This window comes from Lycorma delicatula, chromosome 10 (genome assembly GCF_047948215.1).
Source record: "Lycorma delicatula isolate Av1 chromosome 10, ASM4794821v1, whole genome shotgun sequence".
In the NCBI taxonomy this organism is placed as follows: domain Eukaryota; kingdom Metazoa; phylum Arthropoda; class Insecta; order Hemiptera; family Fulgoridae; genus Lycorma; species Lycorma delicatula.
The window spans coordinates 10,942,290-10,968,566 of NC_134464.1; the positions used below are offsets into that span (position 1 = coordinate 10,942,290).

At 30.5% G+C, this 26,277-nt stretch overlaps 1 protein-coding gene across 6 annotated transcripts in view; it reads left to right on the forward strand.

Annotated features, from left to right (window-relative positions):
* LOC142331175 (protein argonaute-2-like) overlaps positions 1-26,277 on the forward strand; it is a 171,384-nt gene that overhangs the window by 91,798 nt on the left and 53,309 nt on the right. For all 6 annotated transcript variants that reach the window (XM_075376888.1, XM_075376889.1, XM_075376891.1 and 3 more), the window contains 5 exons: positions 10,034-10,170; positions 12,206-12,431; positions 13,851-14,007; positions 21,450-21,569; positions 23,515-23,634. In XM_075376888.1, coding sequence (XP_075233003.1) covers positions 10,034-10,170; positions 12,206-12,431; positions 13,851-14,007; positions 21,450-21,569; positions 23,515-23,634 — 760 coding nt within the window. The remainder of the gene's footprint in view (positions 1-10,033; positions 10,171-12,205; positions 12,432-13,850; positions 14,008-21,449; positions 21,570-23,514; positions 23,635-26,277) is intronic.

The window sequence follows — 26,277 nt, forward strand, 5'->3', positions numbered from 1 at the left end:
ACCAAGGCATGGCTGCTTGTTACCTTGCTAGGGCACAACCTATCCTCCTACTCGCACATGTATACTTCTGTGAACAGCAAAACTTTTTTTTTTTTTTTAGTGCTGCTTATGTGTTGGTTTTTCCAGTTAAAGTCATGTCTAGCAAAGGGATGTGTGAATCGACTGTTGTTCCATGCAATGTATTCTGAGAACAACCAACAGATTTTTGCTGTAGGACAGACTTAGAATTTACTGTATGTTATGTCTCTAGTGGGTCACCTAGCTCCCATTGATATTGGTGAAACTATTCTGCCGATGATAAATTGGTTGCTGGAACCATGCTTTATACATAATAAAAACAAAGATGTAGAATGTGTGTGGTGGTGGGGGGAGGGAACAATAATGCTACCTTCAACTTCAACAAAGTTGGAATGAAAATTTTTTCTTAAATGTTTAAAGATAAGTACAAGAATATGTTAATGTAATACCTCAAACCTAATATTATCATTTTTTGAAAAATAAATATTTCTTTAAAATGATGGCACAATGATGCTACCTTCAACAAAGTTTGAATGAAATTTTTTTCTTAAACTAAAGATAAGTACAAGAATATGTTAATGTAATACCTCAAACCTAATATTAGCATTTTTTGAAAAATAGATATTTTTTTAAAATGGTCTTGGGAGTAGTTAATCAAATGACAGCATATTCATTCAGTAACATATTATCAGCTCTTATGCAACTTCTGAATTGGTTACAACTTTGTTCCTACAGGTTTGACTGATTTGTGTTCATTTTCTTTAAACATTGTTTTTTTCGGTTATATTAGAATAGCTGTTTGATTTAGAGATCAGCCTTTGTTTTGAATTATTTTTAATAAAAAAAAAAAAGAGAAAGGAAACTATACTATTACTTTTGTAGTCTAGATCTAGGATAACATAGGTACAGTGTGCAGTTTTGAAATAACTGTTTGAGGTTTTCTTTTTCTTTGTAAAAGGATGAAAAATGATGGACTGATTTGAATTTAAAATTTACAGTAGCATATTTTTCTGAGATAGATTTATTTATTAAAAAAATTTATTTGCCATCATGATTGACATATTGAAGTTACTTTAAAATGTTAATAAGTGACAATCACATTTTATTAGCAACAGTCCTGATAAGTTACTTTCAGTAAAACAGTTGCTCATAAACATTATGTTTAGTTTATTCTGTTTGTACAAAGTCTATATTTTAAAGTATAATTTAACATATTTCAACCCATAACATGTCTTCAGAAGTTTGTTTTAAGTAGCATGTTTTTACTATTTAAAAAATTATTTTTCTTGTATGTATTTGAGAATAGTATGTATAAAATATATACTTTTAATTTACTTATAACCATTGTGTTAGAAGAAAGCGTATATGTTAACAATAGATTCTACAGTAGTCCGAGGATGGCTTTAGAGAATTTTTTACCATTGTAACCTGTTTGGTGAGTCATTCATTTCGTTTCTTGGTCTGACAAAACTACAGAGGTTCGGATGAGTGCATGAGACTAAGAAATGATGCAGTAATTTGTTGTAGGCTTTTTGGAATAAGAGTTAAAATACTTTTTTGTAGCCAGGAGGAGAATTAGCCATAGCAAGAAGCACATCAGAATAAGAAATGGTTATAATGATGTACATAATTTTTTAAAACTTAACATCTGACAATAAAAATGACATGTTTGATTTCAATTTTATTAATGTTAGGAGAAAATGGAATCTATATTTTTAATAGCTTTGTATTTAGTGATAATGAAGATGAGAATAAGTTAGAATCTGCATTTAACAAGTTTGTAAGAATTATTTTACCCCAAAGAAAAGTTTAGTATGTAAAATATTATATACGAATTTATTGAAAAATAGAAGGCAAATATAATTTGTTTTTCTACGTAGTTTCCTGTCGTAGAAATACATTTTTCCCAGCGAGAACGGAAGTTTTTATTGCAGCATCGTAGAATGAAACTGGTTGTGTCAGGAGCCAATTGCACATGAATCCCTTCATGCCCTTGTCATCTTCAAATCGTTGTCCTCCTAGAAGTTTCTTCAAGTGGCCCAAACAAATTAAAATCGCAGGGCAATAGGTCCGAGCTGTAAGGAGGATGATCAAGCTGAGTCCATGCATTTCTTTAGTTTTGAGACCGTTAGAGCTGCAGTATGGGGCCTGGCATTGTAATAGAGGAGGATGGCCTCCTGAATTGGTTGGTCTCTGTTGTGACGATATGCAGCCCTCACCTTGTTCAACACTCGCAGTAGTAAGCAGCATTGATTGTGCATCACTCGTGTAAAAATCAACAAGCAAAATGCTATGTCGGTTGAAAAAATCTTACCAGCTGACAGTCGAGTCTTGGTTTTCACTGGAGCTGCCTCCCCTTTCCTCCGCCACTCCATACTGGCTTGTTTTAACTGGGGAGTCTAGTGGTAGACCCATGTTTCATCGCTGGTGATGATCCGACTCAAAAATGCATCACCTTCTTTCGCAAATCTCACTGTAAGCCTCTGACATATTCCCAAAGTCTTAACTTCTGATCTGCAGTCAAAAGGCGAGGGACCCCCATCTGGCACACTTTATGGAACTTATTCCGACTGTTCTGGAATTTCGGATACTCTCACCTGTCGATCGTCTTCAAGAATGTCTCGAACCATGAAAATGTTTTCGTCTGTAAGGCTGGTCCAAGGATGGCGATCATGTTCCTGATTTTCCACTCGTTCTTGTCCTTCCTTGAACTTTTTATGCCAGGCAAACACACAAGTCCTTGACAATGTTTGGTCTCCGAACTGTGCAGTCGATCTCTGGAAAATTTCTGTCACTTGAACTCCTTCACAAGCAAGCAATTTTATAATTATGCATTGCACAGTAGATGGATGTACCTGTTGCTCGGACATCATGAGCGTTACTGATGTATAGATTGGGAATTTGGAATGACTGGCTCTTCCCACACCTAATGATAACATCCAAGCACACTAGAAGCACAGGTTCAGTCCTACCATTCGTAGATGCTCGGTAACAAAAATCCCACTTATATTTGATTTACCCTTGTGTGTGTGTGTGTGTATATATATATATATATATATATATATATATATATATACACAAAATTATGTTTTATTTGATCAAACTAAGTATAGAACAATAAACTAGGATGACACTAATATTTTTGCGAATTTCTTGCATCATTTGCATTAGTTTAAAAAAAAATTTTTACATCAAATTAGATATACATAAATATTATTAAAAAAATATTTTTTATACTAGAATAAAAAACTTTGTTAAAATTCCATTATCAGATTTTTTAAATACAAATTTTTAAAATAATGATTTGAAGTTAAGAATCAAAATGAAACATTATCTTTTATTATATATTATACATTTAAAAAAAAAAAATTAATTTTAAATTAAACAAAAATGAATTATTACATATAGAAATATATATTACGTATAGAAATAGGATGTCAATTAATAATTATTAAAATATGTAACCATTAAAATTTTGGCTAAATTAGACTCATTGCGCTTAATTAAGTTGGTGACTTTATTGGTATTTTATAAATTTTTTATTACGTCGACTGATGATTTTAAAATGCAAGCTTGGATGGATTTATTCAGAGAAGACTGATTGTGGATAATCACAGCATGATTCATTTCTTATCGCACGTTCTTTCTAAAAATAAAATGTTATTGTAGTATGACATCATGCTTGCAAATGGAACAAACTTTTCCCCCAGAAAGCATTATGTTAGTGTGCATGCACGCACTCACACAGACTGAGTAATTCTCAGAAATGGTAGTGGGGTTAGACCGGTGAAACCATCGGAAAGACGCAGTTTGTGTTGGGATTCGTCGCAGTGAATATGAGTGCAGTGACGTTGTTCAAATAACTATTCAGGAGGTTTGCAATTTATGTTTTATTCTGGATACAGGTATGTAAAGGCCTCTCCACAAAAATACTTCATGGATCCATTACAAAATTACTAATCGGTTGACTATTTTATAAAAGAACTATTAAAAATGTTACTTATTATAATGATAAAGTAAATTCAAAATTATAACTAAAATTAATTTCAGATTGGCCAATTCCATCTTAGTTTAAGTATTAATAAGATGATTTGTGAAATTCTGGTATGTACAAGTAGATAACTAATAAAAGTTCTACAAATTTCAAGTAGACTAATTATGGGTGTTCTTAGTCAGATGTGCTTATTATTTATTTTTATAAATAATGCATAATTATTCATTGCTGTTAGTAACATTTTTTGATCTGTTGAGATACTGTAATTGGTTTTTTTTAATAAAACTCAAGAGAGCAATCGTAGGATGTAAACTTATCAAGCAGCATAGTCTTAGTACATCGTTTCGCAAATCCCAACATTAGTAATTTAATTTTTTTTTATATTAAAAGTTTTTTAAAAATTAAATTTTTATTTTTGTAAAAAATTTTAATTTGGTGTAGTGTAGAAGCTTACAAAATGGCGTCCGAACTGGGACCATAAGCTTACAAATTTGAAAATTAAATAAAAAAATATCTGAAGAAGTGCTGGCATCTATTGCAGCTTTTATAATCATTCCATCATTGTACTCTGAAGTTTGATCAGATTAAATCTACTTTTATATTTATATCTGTAGAATCTTTCTAAAATGTCTAAATCCCTATTATTTGTATTCATATTATATTTTTTAATATCCAGTATTTCCTAATATGTTTGAATATTATATATTGAATGTGTATTATTAAGAAGATGGTCAGAAACATTACAGAAACACAGTTTTCAATTTTTATAATACCTAAAATGTTCAGAGGATCTAGTGGTTTTCCTGTATGGTCACAATCATTACATTTTATTTTGAGTGGAATTTATAAAAAAGAATTAATGATTGTGACCACATTTATATAGAAAAGATCACAAGATCTTTCAAAACTTTCTATGAGATGTTTATATCATATATATATAAACGTGTGTGTGTGTGTATGTATATATATATATATATATGATATAAAAGTAAATTTAATTTGATCAACCTTCAAACAGGGTATGAGGATGACACGATTATAAAAGCTGCAACAGATGGCAGCACTTCTTCAGACATTGTTAATGTATAATTCACTATATTTCAACTCTGTATAGTAATGTAGCAGTGGCTAACTAGACCACTTTCTTATTTTGTATTTAAACAATTTATTATTCTTTTATTTATTGTGTTCATATTTATCTTTATGTAATTTTTCATTTTTAATATTTAATTTTAAATAAAAGATTTTTTTTTAAGTATATAATATATAAAAGAATAATGTTCAATTATAACTAAATTTTATTCTTTTATAAAAAATATTTTTTTAAAATTATTTTGTAATATTTATGTATAATATATAATTTGATGTGAATAATTTGAAAAAAATGTAATGCAACTGATGATGTGAGAAATTCGTGAAAACGTTTTTGCATGTATAATGGAATAAGGTAAACTTCATCCTACTTTATTTATTTTTCTGTACTTAGATAGATCAAATAAATGTAATTTTGTATATTAGTACAGAGGAATATGATTCTTAAAAGAATAGACATTAGAAAAGTAATGTATATACATACATGAAAAATGTATTTGACATTAATGTTTTACTTACCAACTTCCAGCAAAGTCCATTGATCAGTTTGTTATATATCTGTAAATTAAAAGCAGAAATGGTTAAAGATATTAGTGATTTGTTTATTGAAGATTTTGTTATGTAACATTTTAAATAATGTTACATGAAGATACCCTAAGTTTTGGTCAGGCTTTAGATGTATGTCGTGCTTCTGAAATCGGTATCTGATAAAACTAAGAAAATAATGCTTCACTTCATACGGAATGAAAATTTTCATCTAAACAAGGGTGCATACCCTTCAGAAATATGGAGAGAGTGCACATTATGACAATCGAAGATTTTCAAGATTTGAAATGAAGTATATTATGATACATGTGGTTCCAATCACAATAATAGTTTCCAGTATTTGGTTTCTTTTAAATATAAAAGAAATCATAATGTTAAAATGTACAGTGCCAGTAACAAACTTTAGTTAATTTTGTTAGTGAATTTGATGATTGTAGTTGTAAAACAAATAATTTATTTTTGTGCATAATGTTTATTGCAAATAAACCACTGATGAGAAAACTACAGTTAGTAATTTACATTGCAAGCAGAATGGTGCATTGGAACCCGCACTTATAAGTGCGGGTTTTGAATTAGAAGCAGGGGTCAAATGCATAAATGCATCTCCACACATTTATTTGAAAATTTAGGATTTCATAGGAAAATTTTAGAACTAGTAACAGTTAATGTGTATGCATTTAATGGCCAAAAATTAAAAACTTAGACAAATTTTATTTATTCTGCCCATATTGTAACTGTAATTGTAAGCTTTATTTTTATATTGTTAATTTCCTTAGCGTGTCATTTTTATGTTTTATCTATTCTTAAGAAACCACTTGATGAATTACCGATGAGATTGCAAAGAATATTATTATAGTACAAAAATGTATTATCATTTAGTTCCTAAAAACCTGGCAAAGATTTATATACATCGCATACAGTGCTCTGTTCTTGTAACTCAAATATGTAATTAGCTTAATATGGTTGTGGATTTTAGTAACTTACCTCTTAAATAAAAGATTACAAACAGATATTACATTGCAGGTTAAGACTATAAAATATTCTACATTATTAAAAATGTTAAAAATAAGTGATTTATTGTTAAATCTGTGTATTCTAAGTTTATTGAGCATTTTTTATGACTTAAATAACATTTTTAAAAATAGCTTTCTAAAATGGGTTCCACTGTTAAGCAAATAAGTCTTTATGTTGCTTGAGAGAGTCCGTATCCTTTCTTAGCATTTCTGATGCGATAAGTTGGATTAGTGTGAAAGATTCTTTTAACTCGTCTATGTTATGAGGTCAGTTTCAATGCTTTAAGTATCCTCATAAGTAATTGCATGGTTATAAATAAGAAAAGCACGAAGGCTTTGGCCTTCACCATTATGATAGGCGACACATTCTGGACAGTATTCTGTTCGATCATCAAACAGTCTATATTATGAGTCATGACATGTGAGATATCACACCATCTTGTTAACTATAATGAGCACAAGTCAACATGGGTGCTGTCTTAGTATCAGGAAGAGAAAAAAATCATCCAGCATAGCTGTATAATGTTCAAATAGTATAGTCAACTGCTCTTCCATTGCCTTGCAAAAGGTACTCTCTGAAAATCCAAAATAAACTCACTCCATATAAACCTGTACCTGTTAACTTCCACCAAATTGTTATTTTCTTGTTATGCACCACCGAATTGTTATTTTCTTGTTATGCAAAGGATATTGATATAATAGAGATTTTCTTTGCTATTTATTTGAAATTCTGTTTATCAGTACATCCACTTAGATGAAAATGGGGCTTATCTTACTCTTCTAAATTGAATAATTGTATAATTACAGTTATGCATTATTAATCTCTAAGAGCTTTGTACAAAATTCCATTCACTGATGTGTGCCTGTACATTCTGTTCGCTCAAGGCACAGCAATTCTTGAACCAATGAGTTTTAAACAGGTGAAAATGTAAATCTATGTGTAACATTCTTCTAACACTCCTATCTGCCTCAAGTATCGATACAGAATGTTAACAAAACATCTTGAACTGTGCTGTAGCGTGGTCACTGAATAAACCAACAATGCAAATACTGTGCTGTTCACTGGCATATAATTCAACACCAGTTTTAAATCGTCCAGTCAATTCTACCATACCTTTTATTAAAAATGGATGCCCAGCACCAAATCCTTATAATCGGATTCAATCTTCATTTTTCTTATCTGAAATAAATTAGATATTGGTAATATGAACATTTTTGGAATTTTAAACATGATCTTAATATTTTAAATATTTTTTTTAAGGATAATAAAACTGTAGCAGTCATTCATTAACACGGTATCTCATTTATTCAGTCTATACAATGTTTTGTATTTTAAAGTATAATTTAATATGCTTGAACCCTAAACACATTTAATTTGTACTTAGAAAAAGTAAAATTTTCAGGTAGTAGATTTTATCTCATCATTTGCTGATGTAAAATACTGAAGAGAGAAAAAAAGTTAAAAAACATGTAAGGGTCATTAAGGGACATTAAGTAAAGAGCATTTAGCTATAAACTAATCAAAATATTTGTTATGTAATACAATAGGTAAATCTTTTTTCTACTGTAGCTAAATTTAATCTGTTATTGTCAGTAGCTTTTTTAATACCATTAATGTAGAAATCCACCTGCTAGGCAGCCATGCAACAGCAGCTTAAATTGAAATCACTGGTTTCCGATTAGAAATTTATGAGTATTTCCTGACTAAACTTTATAAGCAGCACTCAGGTTGTTGCACCTAAGGGTAAGCATTACTGTAGCAGTATGCTAGTATGTAGCCAATTAAGTAATGCTGTGGATTTAATGTAGTTCCTTTTTTGACATCAGCAAATAAGATGTGTTGTTTCTAGCTTCAAAAAAGCTTGGTATTACTTATTTGTACTTTTCTTCACGTTTGGTATTTGATAGAACTTTCTATTTTTACTTGCTTTTCTAACTCACAATGTTTTTCTTTCATGTTTCTCCTTAAATCTTGCATCCTTAATATAACATACTTCCTGACATTGCATATTGGTGAAATTTCACATCATTGATGAAATTTGTGATAATAAAGTAAATGAAATATAAACTTCACTATTTTGTTATTTTATGTAGTAAATGCTTGATTGCAAATCTGTTTGATATTTATAGATATACTAGCAGACCCGGCAATGCTTCGCTATTGCCAGATTTGATATTTTATAGATATACTAGCAGATCCGGCAATGCTTCGCTATTGCCAGATTTGAGTATATATATAAAGGAGCGAGAGAGTTTAAATGAACACAATTGAAAATTTGATAAAAAAAATTAAAAAACTGAATATTATGAAACTTCACAAATTTTACCTTTCGCTTATTTTCCTTCCCCTTTCCAACTTCTCTCTTTCACCCTTCTCCCTCAACCCTCTCCCAGTTTCCTGTTTACCCTTTCCCATTTTTCCCTTTTCTCTTTCCACCTTTCCCCTTGTCCCTGTTTTACCTTTTGCCCGAACGTAAATCGGTCCATTAGTTTTTTGGTCTTTAGCGAACACACATACAAACATGTCTTTTGTGTATATATATATATATATATATATATATATAATAAAAAAGTCTGTTTGTTTCGTAAATATTTAGACACCGGCCCCAGCTAGCGGGTATAATTCTTGCAAAAATATTTTTTTTACATAACTAATGTTCATATTCTGAATATGAACCAAATCGGTCAATTAATATAATTTTTCTAAATATCTCAACCCCAGTGCCATCTAGCGGTTTCATTTTTTGCAGAAATAATTCTTTCCGTGTAAGTAACACGTATTGTGAATATGAGGCAAATCGGACTATAAGTACAATTTTTCTAAATATCTCGACGCCAGTGCCACTTAGCTGGTCCAAACATATTCAGAAACTTTCCCTGGGCATGCATCCAACCATTCCCCAAAGTTTCATTGCTATCGGATGAATGGTTTAGGAAGGCATGAGAGACATACAGACAGACAAACAAACATTCATTTTTATATATGTAGATTATAAATTTCAGTAATGATGTTATCTTTTGAAATCAAAATTAACCTACTAATTAAACTCATGCAAAATATATGATAATAATTTGATTAAAATATGACTAAAAAGTATAAATCAATTTTTAAAAATTTTTGTAATATTTTTATAGTTTTGAGGAAGATGTTATAGCATATTTATAGTCTAGGGAATTGGCTGAGATTAAGACAAAATAGAGAAACCAACTGACTTTATTTTTGGCAGAAGGTCACCTGCATTATTGCTACATACAAACATTATCTATTTTGGATAATTATTTCCTGATAATGTCAGTTGAAATATTAACTAATATTAATAAATATTTGATGCTTTATTGTATGTAAAATAAAAAATTATTTTTCTTGTAGATTTGTTGCTGTTGGGCGTTCATTTTTTACTCCACCTCAGCAAGAACAAATTGTTGATCTTGGAGATGGTTTAGAACTATGGTATGGTTTCTACCAAAGTGCGATTCTTGGCTGGAAGCCATTTCTTAATGTTGATGGTAAGGATAAAGTTTTAGTTCATATAAAAAAATTTCAGCCAGGAATATGTTCAACAGGCTTTGTTGTTATGCGATGTTTACAATCCTCTGCAGTTTTCTTGTTATCCGTTCTCAACCCCTTGCTGTGAAACCTGGTATTCGACGGGTTTTTGGGACTGACATTCCCGGAAGGGGTCACAGTTCAGGCTTTCGCAGATGACTGTCTCCTGTTAGTTTGTAGTAACTCTCGACTGCAGCTAGAAGACAGAGCGCAGTTGGCTTTGTCAGCTGCAGAGGGCTGGATGGACATTCAAAATTTAAGGACTTCTGTGCCCAAAACGAAGTTTATGTTTCTCAAGGGTGCAGACAAATTATACAGTTGTAACCCCTGTATTAAGTATAAAGGCTGTGTAATCAGCTGAGTTCGAGTTCATAAGTAACTAGGTGTTTTGTGTGATGAGAAGTTGCTGTTTAGCAGCCACATTAGGCAAGTTACAGCGGACGTCATCTCTGTATGCACAAGCTTAGGAGGATTGCTCGAAAGGATTACGGGCTGTCGTTTGTACATGGTTTACCTAGGTGTCTTTGAAAGTTTGACTTTATATGCGGCATCTGTTCGGGTGCATAGGTTCGAAAGAAATCTAGCACTGATTTAAAATTTAAGGAGTGCTCAGCGCAGAGTGTTAATTGTATGCACTGGTGTTTTTAAAACAGGCCTTCTATGAGGCTACCACTGTACTGGGAAAAGCTCTCCTAATCGATTTAGTGGTGAAAGTTCATTGTCAGACCGTGTGGGAGTTCCTTGATGAGGTTGCTTTGTTCAACTGAATCAGCAGTTTACCTAAGGGAAAAGACTCCTTCCACGCTGCTGTAGGAAGCTAATCGAGAGATATGGCTGGCTACCAGCCAGATTAAGGCTCCAAGTGCTTTAATGGTGAACAGATATGCTGGCATTCAGCGGCCTAGAATTCGCTGTGGCAGCGAATTGCTGTCTTTGACGAGATAAATTAATTATTGATACTCATATATGTTTCAGTAATTGACGGGATACGCCTACCCATTTTAGTGATATATGACAAGTGGGCGGCGGGACATGCAAGCAAGTGCTTTATGGTACCACGCTTATTCCACTCACACTTTTAGGTTAGCACTGACATTCGGTCTTATGCTTTAGGGTGGCCGAATGGGGTGGTGGTGGGAGAAATGCCAAGCAAACCAATATAATGTTTTGTACAGGAAAAGTCTTTTCCTGTACGTTTTCTTTAACGTACAGGAAAAGGATTTTTTTCTTCAAAAAAATTACTTTTTTCTCATGAAATATAAAATAGTAGACAGTTTATTCCTTATTTAAAAATTTTAAAAAATGTTAATAGATTTTTTAACTAAGCTCTGGATTTCAGAGCTTAGTTAGCTTTCTTCCTTTCCTAAAAAGGAAAGAAAAATCTTGGGAAGTGATTGATTTTTGGGTGTTCTTTCTTTTTGAAGGAAACTAAAAAAAGTAAAAAAAAAATTAAAAAAAAAAGTTTTAAGGAAATAATTTCTCTAGAACTTCTGTTTCAAGTAATTTTTTCTTATAACATTTTTTCATGAAAGACTACCTTAAGAAATCCTTTTTTACTTAAGGAGGATGTAAAAAAAACTCAGTATGTTAAAAGAATTATTATAATGAATAATATTTTTTTTTTAATTCTCTCCTAATTCACTAGACTGAAGACAAATCCTATTTTGTAGAATGTTGTGGACAGCATTCTATTTTCTAATCAGTGGCTCCTATTTATTATATTTTTCTATATTTACTTTTACATACGCTAGGTTTTATTTAAAAAATGACTTAAGTGAGCTGATATTGTATGGGAAACTTAGTTCCATAAACATTTGTAAAAATTCAAAACAACATAGGATCTTTATCCCTTGTAACACATTGCAGGACTTATATTCATTGCTGCTGCAGGAACAGGTAAATATTATTCAGTAATATTTATTTACAGACTCATTCATGTTTACTAAGCATTGTTAGCATCGGCATGCAGTAACAAACAACTTATTTTTTTTTCAGTCGCCCACAAAGGTTTTCCGAAACCAGAAAATCTAATAAAAGTAATTAGGGATCAAAATGCAACTATTGGTGATAGAGTATTTGATAAAGAGTTAGATAATTGGCAAAAGGAGAGTTTACAAAAGTATATTGGTGGTCTGAAAGTGGAATATGAAATACCAAACCAACCTGATTCTAAAAGAACTTACAAAGTTAATAGAGTGTTGGGAAGTAGTATCAATCAGAGGTAATTATCTTTGTTTTTTTTTGTTTACTATAGTAATAAATTCTTCATCTGTACTGACCTTTGTTTTGCTGTCACTTTTTTATTTTCTTTCTAATTTAATGTCTGTTAATGCCTTGTTGTTATTTAATAAGTATTGATGAAATATCTGCAATATTTTAAATGAAGTTGTAGATCTTTAATGAAAGTATTCCAAAATTGGTCCTACAAAGTACAGTCCTTAAGGATTCATAAGGTATTTCGCTGCTGGTTGAAATCTCCTTTTAAACTCAGGTCTTGACTTTCAGTTCTATACATTAACGTAGGTATAGTCTTTATAAAATTTTATTCCGTGATCAATCCCTTTGCACTTATTCTTGCACATAGATATTCTTAAGCCACACATAGATTACAAGGTGAAAAGCTTATTTTGAATTCATGGCTGCAGTCAAAAGTAGCATTTCTACCTGTTTAACCTAAATCTAGAGACTTGCTCGACAGGGTGATTAAATTTTACTGTTTTTTTTAGTTTTTCTTTGTTTCTTTAGATGCTATTTTCTGACAGCCATAATTTTTTATTAACTTTTTTATTTTCAAAGTACGTTCCTGTACAATTAAACTTAGTAAATGAAACCATCCTTTGCAAATAATTTTTAGAATCTTTTTATGACTATTGTCCTTCAAGATATTGTAAAAAATTAATCCCTTTAGTTACTACTTTCTGTTTCCTTACCGCTCCAATAAATATTAAATAAGTGTGGTAAACTATAGCCTACTTAAATCCTAATTAATATTGATGAAAATTAATTAAAATTAATTAATTAATTGATTAAAATTAGCTATTGAAAAAATGATAATTCACAGATTAAGCGTAACAATTTTATTTCAAATACCGGTAAAACTATATTTTGCCTTCAGGTAGTTGTAAATTTACTATCTTAACAAACGACTAACAAGCAGTACAAATTATCTTTATTTGTCTGTATCTGATTAAGATAAATGTTAGATCTAGTTTCTTTATTAATTTAATTTCAACAAATTTGAAGTGCTCTTATTAAGCGCAAATTCTTCCATTTTGCAGTCTGCCTTTCTGCTAATCCATGAAAAATCTAGTTATTAAAAGTAATCACCAACAATATACATTAAATAATATTTTAACGTACAGTGAAATATATCTTCCAATAGCTAACCGATTTGGAAAGTGACTGTAGAATAAAGTTTTAAATGACTGTAAATATCAATCACCCCTGTATATACAGCAAATGACACTATCTATCAGAGTAAAGGGTCACATTTTGCCTCAAACACCAGTTAAGTGTTGATATTTTTAATAAGACTGTCTTCTCTAGATTTTCTTTGGAGGGGATTTCTTAAAATGGTTATGGTTATTAATATGATGATTTATTAATTTTTATTTTTACTTGTTTACTTTTTCTACCTTAGATTTGATTTGGTTGAAAAAGTTGGAGATGCTCAAAGAACTAAGAATATTAGTGTCGGACAGTATCTTCATCAGTATAAAAACTTCAGACTTAGATATCCAAATATGCCTTGTTTACATGTCGGACCATCACAAAGAAACATATTTGTTCCAGTTGAGGTAAAAACTTAAACATTTTTAAGGTAATCTGATAGTTGTATATTTTTTGTCAGTTTAATAGATTGAATTGTATACTTTTAATTTCAATTCAAACATTACAGGGATCTTAGTTAAATAATCATTTTTTGTATCTCAGATATCTTAACAAACATCTACTTATCTATTTTTTTTTAGGTCAACCCTCCAAGCAAGTGACTTATAAAATGTTAAGGTAAATGCGTGTTGATATTTTAATCGTTCTATTAACTTTACTCTATATGGTTTTAAAGATCAAACTATCAGATGGAAAGAATAAAGAATCTAAAAAAAAGCATCATATATTTTAAGTAAATTTGTCATTAAAGCAGATACGATTTGGTTAACCTCAATATCATCAACTTTTTTAAATTCACATACTCCATTACTCGATTAATCAAAATCAGATTCATTATTTAGATATTAGAAAGGACACTATAATAAAATAAAATGCTGCAAATTGAGAGCCAAACGTAAAACTTATACATCTATATATAGAAGTGAAGACAGTAGCTACAAATATCAGTCTTTGTTGTCATGTTATTTATTTCTTATAATTATATAGTTTAATGATTTAACTAACATACATATATATATATATATGAAACACAACTATTTATTGTGTTTCTACTATTTGTTTTATATCTATCTTGTGTTTCAACTATTTGTTGTTATCTACCTATGTAGAACAGAACTGTTTTGAAAAATGGACTGATTTACAACTACAGTAATACATGGTATGCCTGTTCAACATCAGATGGAGGAGGGTAGACAGGAAGCATGGAAGAATATTTGTCATCATGCATAGAGCACACGCACAATTTCCAGAATGATGACTCATCACTAAATTATGATATCAACACTGATAAAGTTGTTGAGATGTAAAGTTCTTTGAAATTAGTCATTTTTCTAGAAATTCGTGTATATTCTGTATACAGTGACAAATGTTCTTTCAGATGCCTTCAAAAACTTCAGCTTTACCTATTAATTATGCGTTTATGTCAAATTGCATTAGACCTCCAATTGAAGACGCACCTGACATTTTGACCCTTTAATATGTAAAAAATTGGGCATCTTAAATTTGAAGGAATGTGGTATATATACATAATAATTCAAAACTGTACGACAATCTCTGGGAACTGATTCTATAGCTAAAAATAGCAAAAAAAGTTCATAAAAACATAGGCCTGAAAATGCTTTGTTAGCAATTTACAGCTAGTGAAAACTTTTGTTTGAATTTCAGTTCCCCCGGGAAATGAAGACTTCCTGAAATTCTGGGAAGGTTAAGGGGCAAATTTAATTGGGTTTTTTTAATGGTTTTTGATCTGAAAATATTAAAAAATGGGTGTCAATACTATACCTCCATTAGTTTTAAAGATATCTGATGTAAAACACAAAAATTGGGGATAAATAACGCGTTTTTGGGTTTAATGGAAGAAAACTTTGTTAAGTGGTTAATTAAGGTATATATTTTTTTCAATTAGAAATGTAGAAAAATTAATTTTGAAAAGTGTGTGTGTATGCACATGCACGCACGAATGCACACGATCTTTAATCTGTGAGATTAGATAAAGCCAAAATTTGAAATTAATTGAATGTATACCACCAGATGGTATTTTTTACATCTTACAGACCTTATTTCTTACGCAGTGAGCATTTGATAAAAGGACTTAAAATGACACTATCAGTTTTTTAAAATCTCTGTTGAAATTAGAGGTAATAAAGAGGAGGAAATAATTAAAAAATATAATATTTCTTAAAACACGAATGTTCAGTTTTTTTATTTTTATTTATTTACCATTTTGGATGTATAAAGTATAATATATAATGAAGTATAAAGACTAGATTATTTAAAAATTTAATTTTTATCATTGGAAATGAATAACTTCTTATAGTATTGAATCCAGAGGTCATTATTGTATGCGAGATGTGGCTATTAAATAATGAGACTAATGGTGTAATAAAATATTTTATTTTAAATTTGTACATATTTAGTTATTATCCCCTTCAATCTACACCCTCTTCTCTATCCCTAAAACGCTTAGTGTGTATTTTCTGTTGTTTGAAACAGTGCTGGAAGGCTTCTGTGAACTCTTTCATGACACGTGCCTATTTTTCTTTCACAGCTTCAACAATTTGAAATGCTCCTTTTAATGTAGACTTGACCTTGGGGAACAGATTAAAGTCACATGGTGTCAGGTGAAGCGAATAAGGTGGAGGATCTAACACTGGTATGTTATACTTGGCTAGAAAGATCTTGACAGACAATGCAGTGTAAGCTGGTGCGTTGTCCTGGTGAAGAACCCATGACTTGTTCTTCCGCAATTCGGATAGTTTTTCTTATTTTTTTCGCGGAGCTGAGCAAGGACGTTGAATAAAGACAAGAATAGTTAACAGACGGTCAGATCGGATAAGAACCAATTTTTTCAATATTTCTATCCGTTTTTGAGTTGGAAGGGAGACAATGTTTTATATGACATTTTACGACACTTATTTGCTCTAATAAAACACTTATGTTATCCAAACAAAGACCATGACCAGACTAATATGTCTACAGAAACTGGAGTGGCAACAATCATAAGAGAAGGCTTTACACTAAACAACTGTCGGTCTTATGAATTTGGTGCATGCGCAATTCTTCTGTAGCAGCATTAGTCTTGTTATTTAATAGCTACACCTCGTATACATTTAACATAAATAAAATAGCAATATGATGGTGTATTAAAAAAAAATCAAGCTTCTGTAATAGATCCCAACCGATACATAGAGAGTTTTTCAACAATTGAAATGTAGCAATCGACAACTTTCAGGAACAGTGGTCTTTATTGCATCTTTCCCATTGTTCATTTAGAGCTAACAACAGTTTGAGAAAACTTGTATACTACTGTTGGTTTTTTAATTAAGTGAAAATGAAAGGTCTTAAAGACCTTGGGGATTAAAATGGGGATGTTGGGGATTAAATTTTGCTTAAATTCCGAAAAATGTTTATTTAAGACAGTTAAAATTTTCAGCAATTATTCAGGGAACTATTTGTAACAAATGAACGTCCTCGGACCTTAGATGACCTTCTATGTCAACAAACGATAACATTGATACAGTTCCTGAAGCTAGCCCCGTAACCGTGATAGACATTACTGAGGAAGCGTAGCATCAGGTAATGCAGTTTTAACTGAAAAACTTTTGCATTTGCTGATCAAGGATCAGATAAAATCACAATAACATCAGTAAAAACCTTCTTCATCATATGCTGATGCCAATAAAACCTTTTGATAAACATTATAGCAATGAGAGTTGGATTTATGGCTGTGATATGGAAATTGAAATGTAATCATCTTAATGGTGGGGAAAGAATCGTCCTGACCCAAAAAAAATAGTTCACATGAGCCCATCAAATGTGAATTGAAAGGCTTGGCCCATTTTGAATTTGTTTCTTGTGGTCAGGCACTAAACAAGGAGTTTTACATGGAAGTTTTATGGTATCATTTGAGGTATGCTGTACCCTAAAAGAAGCCTGAACTGAGCGAAAATCATAGTTGTGCAAGTATGTTACACAATGAAAATATACAAGCTCCACTTCTTATCCATCATCTGGCAAAACTAATAATTAAAACTAGGTAATTGTGCCATGCCTCACCACTTTACTCTATAGATCTCTTTTGTCTAAATTGAACAATCTTGAAAGGATGTTGTTTTGAAACTATAAAATGAGACTGAGGAAAACATGATACAACAGCTGCATGCCATCCAAGAAAGTTAAGTTTCCAAGAAATGTTTAAAAAACAGAAGAAAGATTGAAAGCGAAACATCACCAATAATAGGGACTATTTTGAAGGGGACATAGCTATGTAAAGTGGTAAATAAATTGATAAAAGTTTTATTATGCAAGTTCAATATTTTTTACACATCTCATATTTAATAACAATTCAGCTCCTAAGAAGCGTATAAATATTTGGTTTTGTAATTGTAAACTGGATGAAAAGATTAATGTTACACTCTCTTGCACCAACCACTTTAATATTTTTATTTATATCAGTCATATAACATTTCAGAATGTAGGCTTTTGTATATGGTTACATACAGGATGTTGCCTGATTGCAACATAACTACAGGAAAAATAGATTAATTGTCAGATGGTTATAGTCTGTATCTGTGTATCTAATATGAGAATACGGTTCTATGACAAAACAGAACATATCATATTTACTTAGGTCTAATTTCAATTGATTAAAGAAATGCAGTATTTATTTTTTGACCATTGAAGGGAATAATTAGAGAAATACTTATATAATATACTTATTATTAAATTTTCTAATAAAATTTATTTAGAATTCCCTAAATATTTAATTTAGTATTTAGTCATTTATTTTTTGTCATAATCGCAGAATAGGGGAAGAAACAAAATGTTTATTATTAATTTTATTCTTTAATCATACCTACTGTTTAAGTAATGGGATAAAACACTTCGGTTTTAGTATAAATACCAATAGACTCTGTTTGCTTATAAATCCAAAAAAACACTATGTTATAAATTTAAACACTTTTACCTAATCATCAAAAGAATTGTCATAGAATGTTGTAGGTTGAAAAAACTTAACCGTAAGTAAAATTACAAAATTTAAATACTATCAAGCACTAAAAGAGTTTTTAAAATATTTGATCGGTTTTTGAAAAAAATAATACAATAAAATATAGCAGGTAGCTTTCTTAAAATCCTATAAGAAAGATTATGGATTAATAATTACACTAAGCCATTATACGAATTTGAATATGCTTTTCCAAGAAATGAAAAAAAACTACCTGTGATCACATTACAGATTCTCAATTTTAATTTTTAAATTTTCATTTCGTCTTCATAACATAGACAATTGTCAGCATATTAAGTCTAGCCAAAGGAAATCTACTTGTGGCATTTTCACAATTTTTATACCATCGTATTCTATCAACAATTCTGCATAATTAAAACCCACATTTATTAAAATAGGTTGGTAATGAACAAAGTGATTAATAAATATTTGAATAAAGATGTAGCAGTATTGAATATTTTCAGCAATAAGTCTGGCCAAAGATTATTTATTTACAATTTTTATACTGTCGTATTCTATTAACAATTATGCATAATTAAAACCCACATTTATTTATTTGTTATTTAATGACTGCAGATTTGGTTCGCCACATCTTCAGATTTTTTATATTTTAAGTTAGATCTTTGCGTTATAATAAAAAAACAATCTAAAAATAATCATCAGAAGTGAGGAATTATTACAAAAAAACTTCAATTATATAGTTAATAGAAATATTGTTTTTTATAGAATAACTTTTATCAGATTCAGTGAAATGATACTACTGATGATATTTTGTGACCTCAGACCATTAATTTAGTATTTATACAGAAATTAACTAAAATGTCAAAATAAAAATAATGGGTATTTGTTCTCCCCTATTCTGCCATTATGCGATAAATATGAATGATTAAATACAAAATTAATAAATAAATTACTTTACTTTAATAATAAATAGATAATCTGATATTACTTGTTCTTTACTTTATTTAAATGCACGTTTTGTGTCAGGAATTCTAAATAAATTTCACTAGAAAATTTAATTATATTATATGAGTATTATTCCAATTATTCCCTTCAATAGTCAAAAAATAAATAATGTATTTTCTTTAATCAATTGAAATTAGACCAATTTAAATATATGTTCTGCTCTTTTGCCATTCTGTTTTGTCAAGTTCTCTTCTGTTTGGTCATGGAGAATACTATAATGCCAGATATCAGGTGATAGTTTGCATGTAGCTGTGTGATGATGTTTACTTAGGTAGCATAAGAAGTTTCAAATTTAGTATTGTAAATATGTAAGGATGCAAGCAAATAAATATTCATTTTTATGTTTGACTGTTTTTCCAATTGTGAAGCCAGTTTAATTGTAAATGTTAAGAGTTCTAATTTAAAAGTGTTTAAAATTTAAAATAATAACATTTAGAATAGGTAAACAAGCATCAGATAATTAAAATATATAAGAGAAAAACAAATATTTACGTACAAAAGATTGGTGTTATTTATTATATTTTTTCAAAATTGGCATTATAAAAAAAAATTAATTAACATTACAAAAAAATTGGTCCCATTATAGCAAAGTAAGTCACAGAAGTTCAGATGAATAAACTTCAACTCTGTAAGTTGTGCACCTATACCTTCATGTTAATCCCCAAAAAATTGATATAGGTTGACAAAAAAAATAAGTTAGACTTTTGCCATTTTCGTCTTTTGTCATTTTTTTGTCTTGTGGCAGCACGGGTTGTGTTGTCTTCACGCTTCCCCAGCAGCAATTCTGTACGACATTCAGTACATGTGTAGTGTCATCAATATGGGATGTCCTCTAGAGGTTTCGTCCAGCATAGAATATCCAGAAATGGAGGAACAAATGTGAGTGCCAAACTTTATGCTGGGTTTCCCTTTATGGGGCTTGTAATGATGGATCCATGTTTTGTCACCAGTGTCTAAGTGTCTAAGAAGATGTCCCATTCGTTACCATAGCGATCCAAATCTTTTTGGCAGATGTCCAAGCGTGTTTGTTTATGCAACTGTTTGAGTTGTTTTTTGGGACTCATCTTGCACAGACTTTATGAAACCCAATTCTGTTGTGGATGATTTCGTAGGCAGAACCGTGACTAATTTGCAAACGATGTGCCGCTTCATCAATAGTTACTCGTCTGTCAAAGAAAACCATGTCACATGCACATTCAATGTTTTCCTCATTTGTGGTGGTAAACGATCGTGTCTGGCTCCTTTGTCGTAACACTTGTGCGACCATTTTTTAATTTTTCAATCCATTCGTAAACACTTCGTTGTGGCAACACACTGTTCCCATACTGTACCAAAAGTTTTAGATGAATTTTGGCCCCTGATACACCTTCCGACCCAAAAAACAGATCACTGAATGTTGCTCTTCTTTGGTGCAAATAGAAAGCAGAGCAGCCATGGTTAACGGCAGGCAGCATCAAACCTGTACAGACATAACAGCAATTAAACCATGCATGCGTCATCTACGCAACACGACAGTACTACCAATATAAACAAAAATATAAGTAAATTGTGGATAGTAATTGACTTATCCTCGTATGTAACAAAATGTTCAAAAATCTTGCAAAAATATTTGTTACTTATTAATTGCACATTATGTGACCAACATTTAGAGAAGATTAAATCTGCTAATTGTATGTCAGGCTCATCATGACCATAAATATTACTGTTTCCTTGGTGGGTTTTCCAATTCAGAATTTAAATAAAACTTTAAAATTTTTCAGTTTACCTTAAATAAATATATATGAAATCATGCTTTTATATTTACTTTAATTAGATATAAAAACTTGATTTTCATGTTTCTTTTGTTATTTAAAAAAGAATTGTGTTTTTTCCTTTTAGTTATGTACGATTGCTAAAGGTCAGGCTTTAGCAAAAAAACTTAATGAAAAACAAACAGCGTCAATGGTTCGAAGTGCTGCACAACCCGCAGATGTACGAAAAAGAAAGATTCTGGAAGCTGTGAGTATATGATTATGTTGTAATTGATCTGCTAAGACAAAAACAATTATAGTTTTTTTTAATCTTGATTTATATATTTTCTCATTTTTATTTAGAGATAATTTCTAAATATTTTGTAAAATAGATTGTTTAGAGAATTAGCAGTTAAAGTAAATATCTACTTAAATTAAATTTTTTTTATTTTCATTCATATATAATTGAAAATTGAAGCTAAAATTATATATCAATCATTTAATATGAAAATTGTTTCTTGAACAGTCGCTGTCACAGAATGAAATTGCATTCTTGCTATTGTGAAGGAATATTCTTCATTCTAACTTGCTCCAACGACTAGACTAAAGACTAGCCTTCAGTACAGTAATATGTTAAGGTAGTAATGAGTGAATGTTGATTTCTGTCTTTGAGATTAAATTCTTGTAAGAAGAGATTTCATATAAACATACGGTGATCGCTGCAAGCCTAATCATATTGCTATTCCAGAGCACGAAATAGTTTATTAAAAGACATCGGTTCATAAAGCAGATCGATTTTTCCATTACAGGCTTTAGCTCCAACCTGCTGAAACCATGTGGAATTATCATCAGGTAATAGTTTAATTTATTGATCAGTACTAACTGACTTATACGTCTTTATACTATTCTGAAGTCACATTCCCATTTTTGAAAAACTCTGGCCTTATAATTCCATTACAATTTTGATGTGAAAGTGGATTTCATCAATGTCCAAAGATTTTTGAGGGAAGTTTTATTTTTATCACCTTTTACTAAGATTTTATTTAGCAAAAATAAAACTTCCATTACCACTGAATTTTAACAGATGAAATTTGTCAAATCTTAAGTTAATACTCTTGATGCTTAATGGTGGTTTGTTCAACAATTTCTGGCATTCAGATATTTTTTATTAGACCTAGATGCTTTGTAATCGACCCTGAATATGTGGTTTAAAAATATTCAGCCCATGCTCTTAAATGTAAACAATAGAACCTGGATCAAGATTATGAAATTTCTTGTGTAGTCATATCAATGTTTTTATTTGTACTTTGATGCATTCCTGACTGACACATCATTGTGACTAAATAGAATCAGCTGGGGAACAGACCACAGTCCTGACATTAACAGCTTTGCTGTGAACAGTTCAAAATTATCTGTTTTCATATGATATCCTTTACATTTTAACAAAGTAAAGATTATTAATCTTAAATGGTATTAAAAAAGAAGTTCAGCTTTTAATATAATAGACAAAAATTATAATAGAAAAAAAAAATAATAGACAGAAATTTTAAAAGAGGCGGAAAGTAGAGGCTCAAATAGTGTAATCTTTACTGAGAAAAATTTGTTTGTCCATTTCTTAGTTCAAGGAAAATATTTTTTAAAGAATTTTCATATAGCTGCAGTCTTTTTATGTAGTTTTCTACCTGGTAGAATCTGTGGATATATACTGGATGTAACTATTCACCGGCAAAAGGATAAAAATTATGAAAATTGAGAGGATATACAAAATACTTATGTCATGGAAGTTTTATCATGTTACCTTGGGCCGCTGACAAACCTTACATTAATATCTGCAGATAGTGGACAATAGTACATCCTAACTGAATTTGATTTAGGATTGTTGTGTAGTACCGTAACTATTATTTTTTTAAAGTTTATTTACCTGTTGCAGCCTTACACATCGCAATGAAGACTAATATCTGGAAAGTTGTTTATAATTTCTATCCTGTTTTCATACACTTTTTTATAAAGAGAATGTAAAATTTGTTTTGATGGGTCAGATGTGTTAAACATTTTTTCAACATGTTTAATCCATTATAAGGATGAAAATCAAAATGATCATTCATCATATTTTCATTGAATATAAGGAAAAGTTGCAAAAATGCAACTGAATTATCTTTATATGTATAAAATAGTATTTTAGTTATAATAATAATTTAATATTATTTTTACAGATTAGAATGGCTGACTTCAATTCTGACCCGTGTGTTAGAGATTTCGGCATCAGTGTCGCAGATCGTTTTACACCTGTATCTGGAAGGATTTTAAATCCTCCTGTTTTGCTGTATGATAAGGTAAAATATTTTTCTGTATGAAGAACTATTCAGTTGTATAAAGTCTGTAAATAAGTAATGAGATTAGTTTTTTTTTGTAGCCAAAGTGGCAACACTGTAAAGTTACTAATAAACGTATGGTTATATGAACAGCTGATTTATATTAGATATTAATATTTTTAGTCTATTGTTGCCACATGAGACGTAAACAAATTTTTGGTGAAACGAGTTTTTGTTGTGCGTTACAAAAATGAGTGATATTAATTAAGAGCAATGTTGTGCAATCAAGATTTGTGTAAAACTCTGTGTTAATACTACTGAAACTTTTCAAAATTAAAAAGGGCTTATAGTCAATAGCTTTGTCACAAGCCCAAGTTTTTAGGTGGTTAAAGCATTTTCAGATGGCTGGTAGTCAGTTGCAGATGATCCATGCTCTGGAAGACCATTAATGTCAAAAAGTGAGACAATTTTGAGCTAATCAGAGACTTGATATGGTACAATTGGCAATTAACTGTCAGAATGATTGTAGAACAATTAAATTTGAACCATACCACAGTCAATCAAATTTTGACAAATGAATTTAACATGAAAAAATTTATGCACAATTGGTCCCAAAACACCTCACTGTTGAACAGAAAAATAACAGGGTGGAAGTGTGGTGCAATCTTCTAAGGCGAATATAAACTGATTCTGATTTTATAAAAAATGTTATTACTGGTGATGAATCTTGAATATTTGAGTACGGACCAGAAACAAAACGCCAGAGCAAGGAGTGGCATACTTCAAATTCACCACCTACAGCAAAAATGAGCAAATCAGATATCAAAACCATGCTAATTTGTTTCTTTGATAGTAATGATATTGTCCATAAGGAGTTTTTGCCTACAGGAGAGTCTGTACCGAGTAAATACTGACAAGTGAAAGACTGCAGAAAGACTTGCCTGCATCAGACCACCCGCCATCAAAGACAACTGGATGCTGCAAAATGACAGTGCACCTTGTCACATTGCACTTTCAATGTTTTTGGCAAAGAAAAACATTCCTGTAGTTTCTCAACCACCTTATTCACCTGACTTGAGTCCCTGCGATTTTTTCCTGTTCCTAACTTCAAAAAACCACCTTAAAGGACACCAGTTTAAAATTGTAAAATGCATAAAAAAAAGGAACTGACCATCTGAAGGATATTCCGGTTTCTTAATTCCAACAGTCCTATGAATAGTGGGAAAACTGTTTGAAACATTGCATGATTTCTCAAGGGAACTATTTCAAAGGTGATAGTCCATGTATAATTGGATTGTAAATAAAACATTTTTCTGAACCAGTCTCTACTTTATTTACAGACCTCTTATGTAGATTGTTAGGAATTGCTGTTAATTTAATTTTTTTGTTATTTTGAGTCATTTGAAAGAGTGTACATATTGTGATTTGCCTCTAGAAACCTGAATATGAGAAATCTGTTGACATTCTCATATTACATATTCTTTGAATTGTAACATTTAAAAAATATAATAGTTATGATAGATATGGGATCCTGTAGATTACCTCTCTTACTTTCGATATATTCTCTATACTCTACTATCTTCCTACTATCCCATCTACTTAACAATATGCAGTGTATCAGTTCTAAACAAAGGTCATTAAAAATCACAACAGATTTCACATATTTATTTATTAAAATCTTTATTCATTATAGTTGTCGATGTTTATTTTGAGTTTGCTCATACATCAAGTTGAACATTAAAGAAAATGCTTCCTTTGGAATCACATTAGTTCGCTTGTCATAGTTTTCTGTATTGATAAGATATCCTTATATTTCTCATCTCTTTCATCACAGTCTTTATTTTTGGAAAAAAGTTAGCCAGTTCTTGGGCAACAGATTCATCTTTTTACCGAAACAAGGAAATAGAAATTAAAGAATGAGCCAGAACTTTGTCAAGCAGAAGAAACAAGAACCTTTTCTATGAGCTATGGTCTGATGTCTAATTTAGATAATCATATCGTATTATCACTTACACCATTTACTGTTTCCAGTTGACTCATACATGAGGTGCTAACTTTCATTACCTGTTTTGGTTCAGTTTAAAAGATTTCTTTTGTCATTGACCATCCGGCATTTAACATGTTGGTTTTTGTTTCGGCATTAAAAATCAACAAAATGTGTATACTTTGTACTCTTTTTCACGCCTTGTAAAATATTTGTTCTGTTTGTCTTTTGACTCTTGCCATTTCTTCTAACATCTAAACACCAGTTTTATCTACCGCCAAAAAATTTTGAATTTGATTGTCGATTTTAAATGGTTCTAAGAATGGTGAGAGACTGAACAAGGCTGTCTTCTAACACAAGAATAGCTTGTCTGGTCTCTTGCCCTTCTAGCGTATGAAATTTAAAATGTTTCTGTGATTGTTTTCCCCTAAATTTTACAGAAAAATTTAATTATTCGTACATCAGTTATTCTACTTTAAACCTAACACAAACAAAAGTTGAACATTATCATGATTGTAAATCGACTATGTCAACTGAATAGATTAAAACTTGCTTAATGTACAAAAAAATATTCTCTAATTAGTATATTAGATTTTGATAGGTTAATCTATTGCTTATATTTTGATATAATACTATTGTTACATTTGACTAATCTAGATCTTGGACATTATTAAGAATTT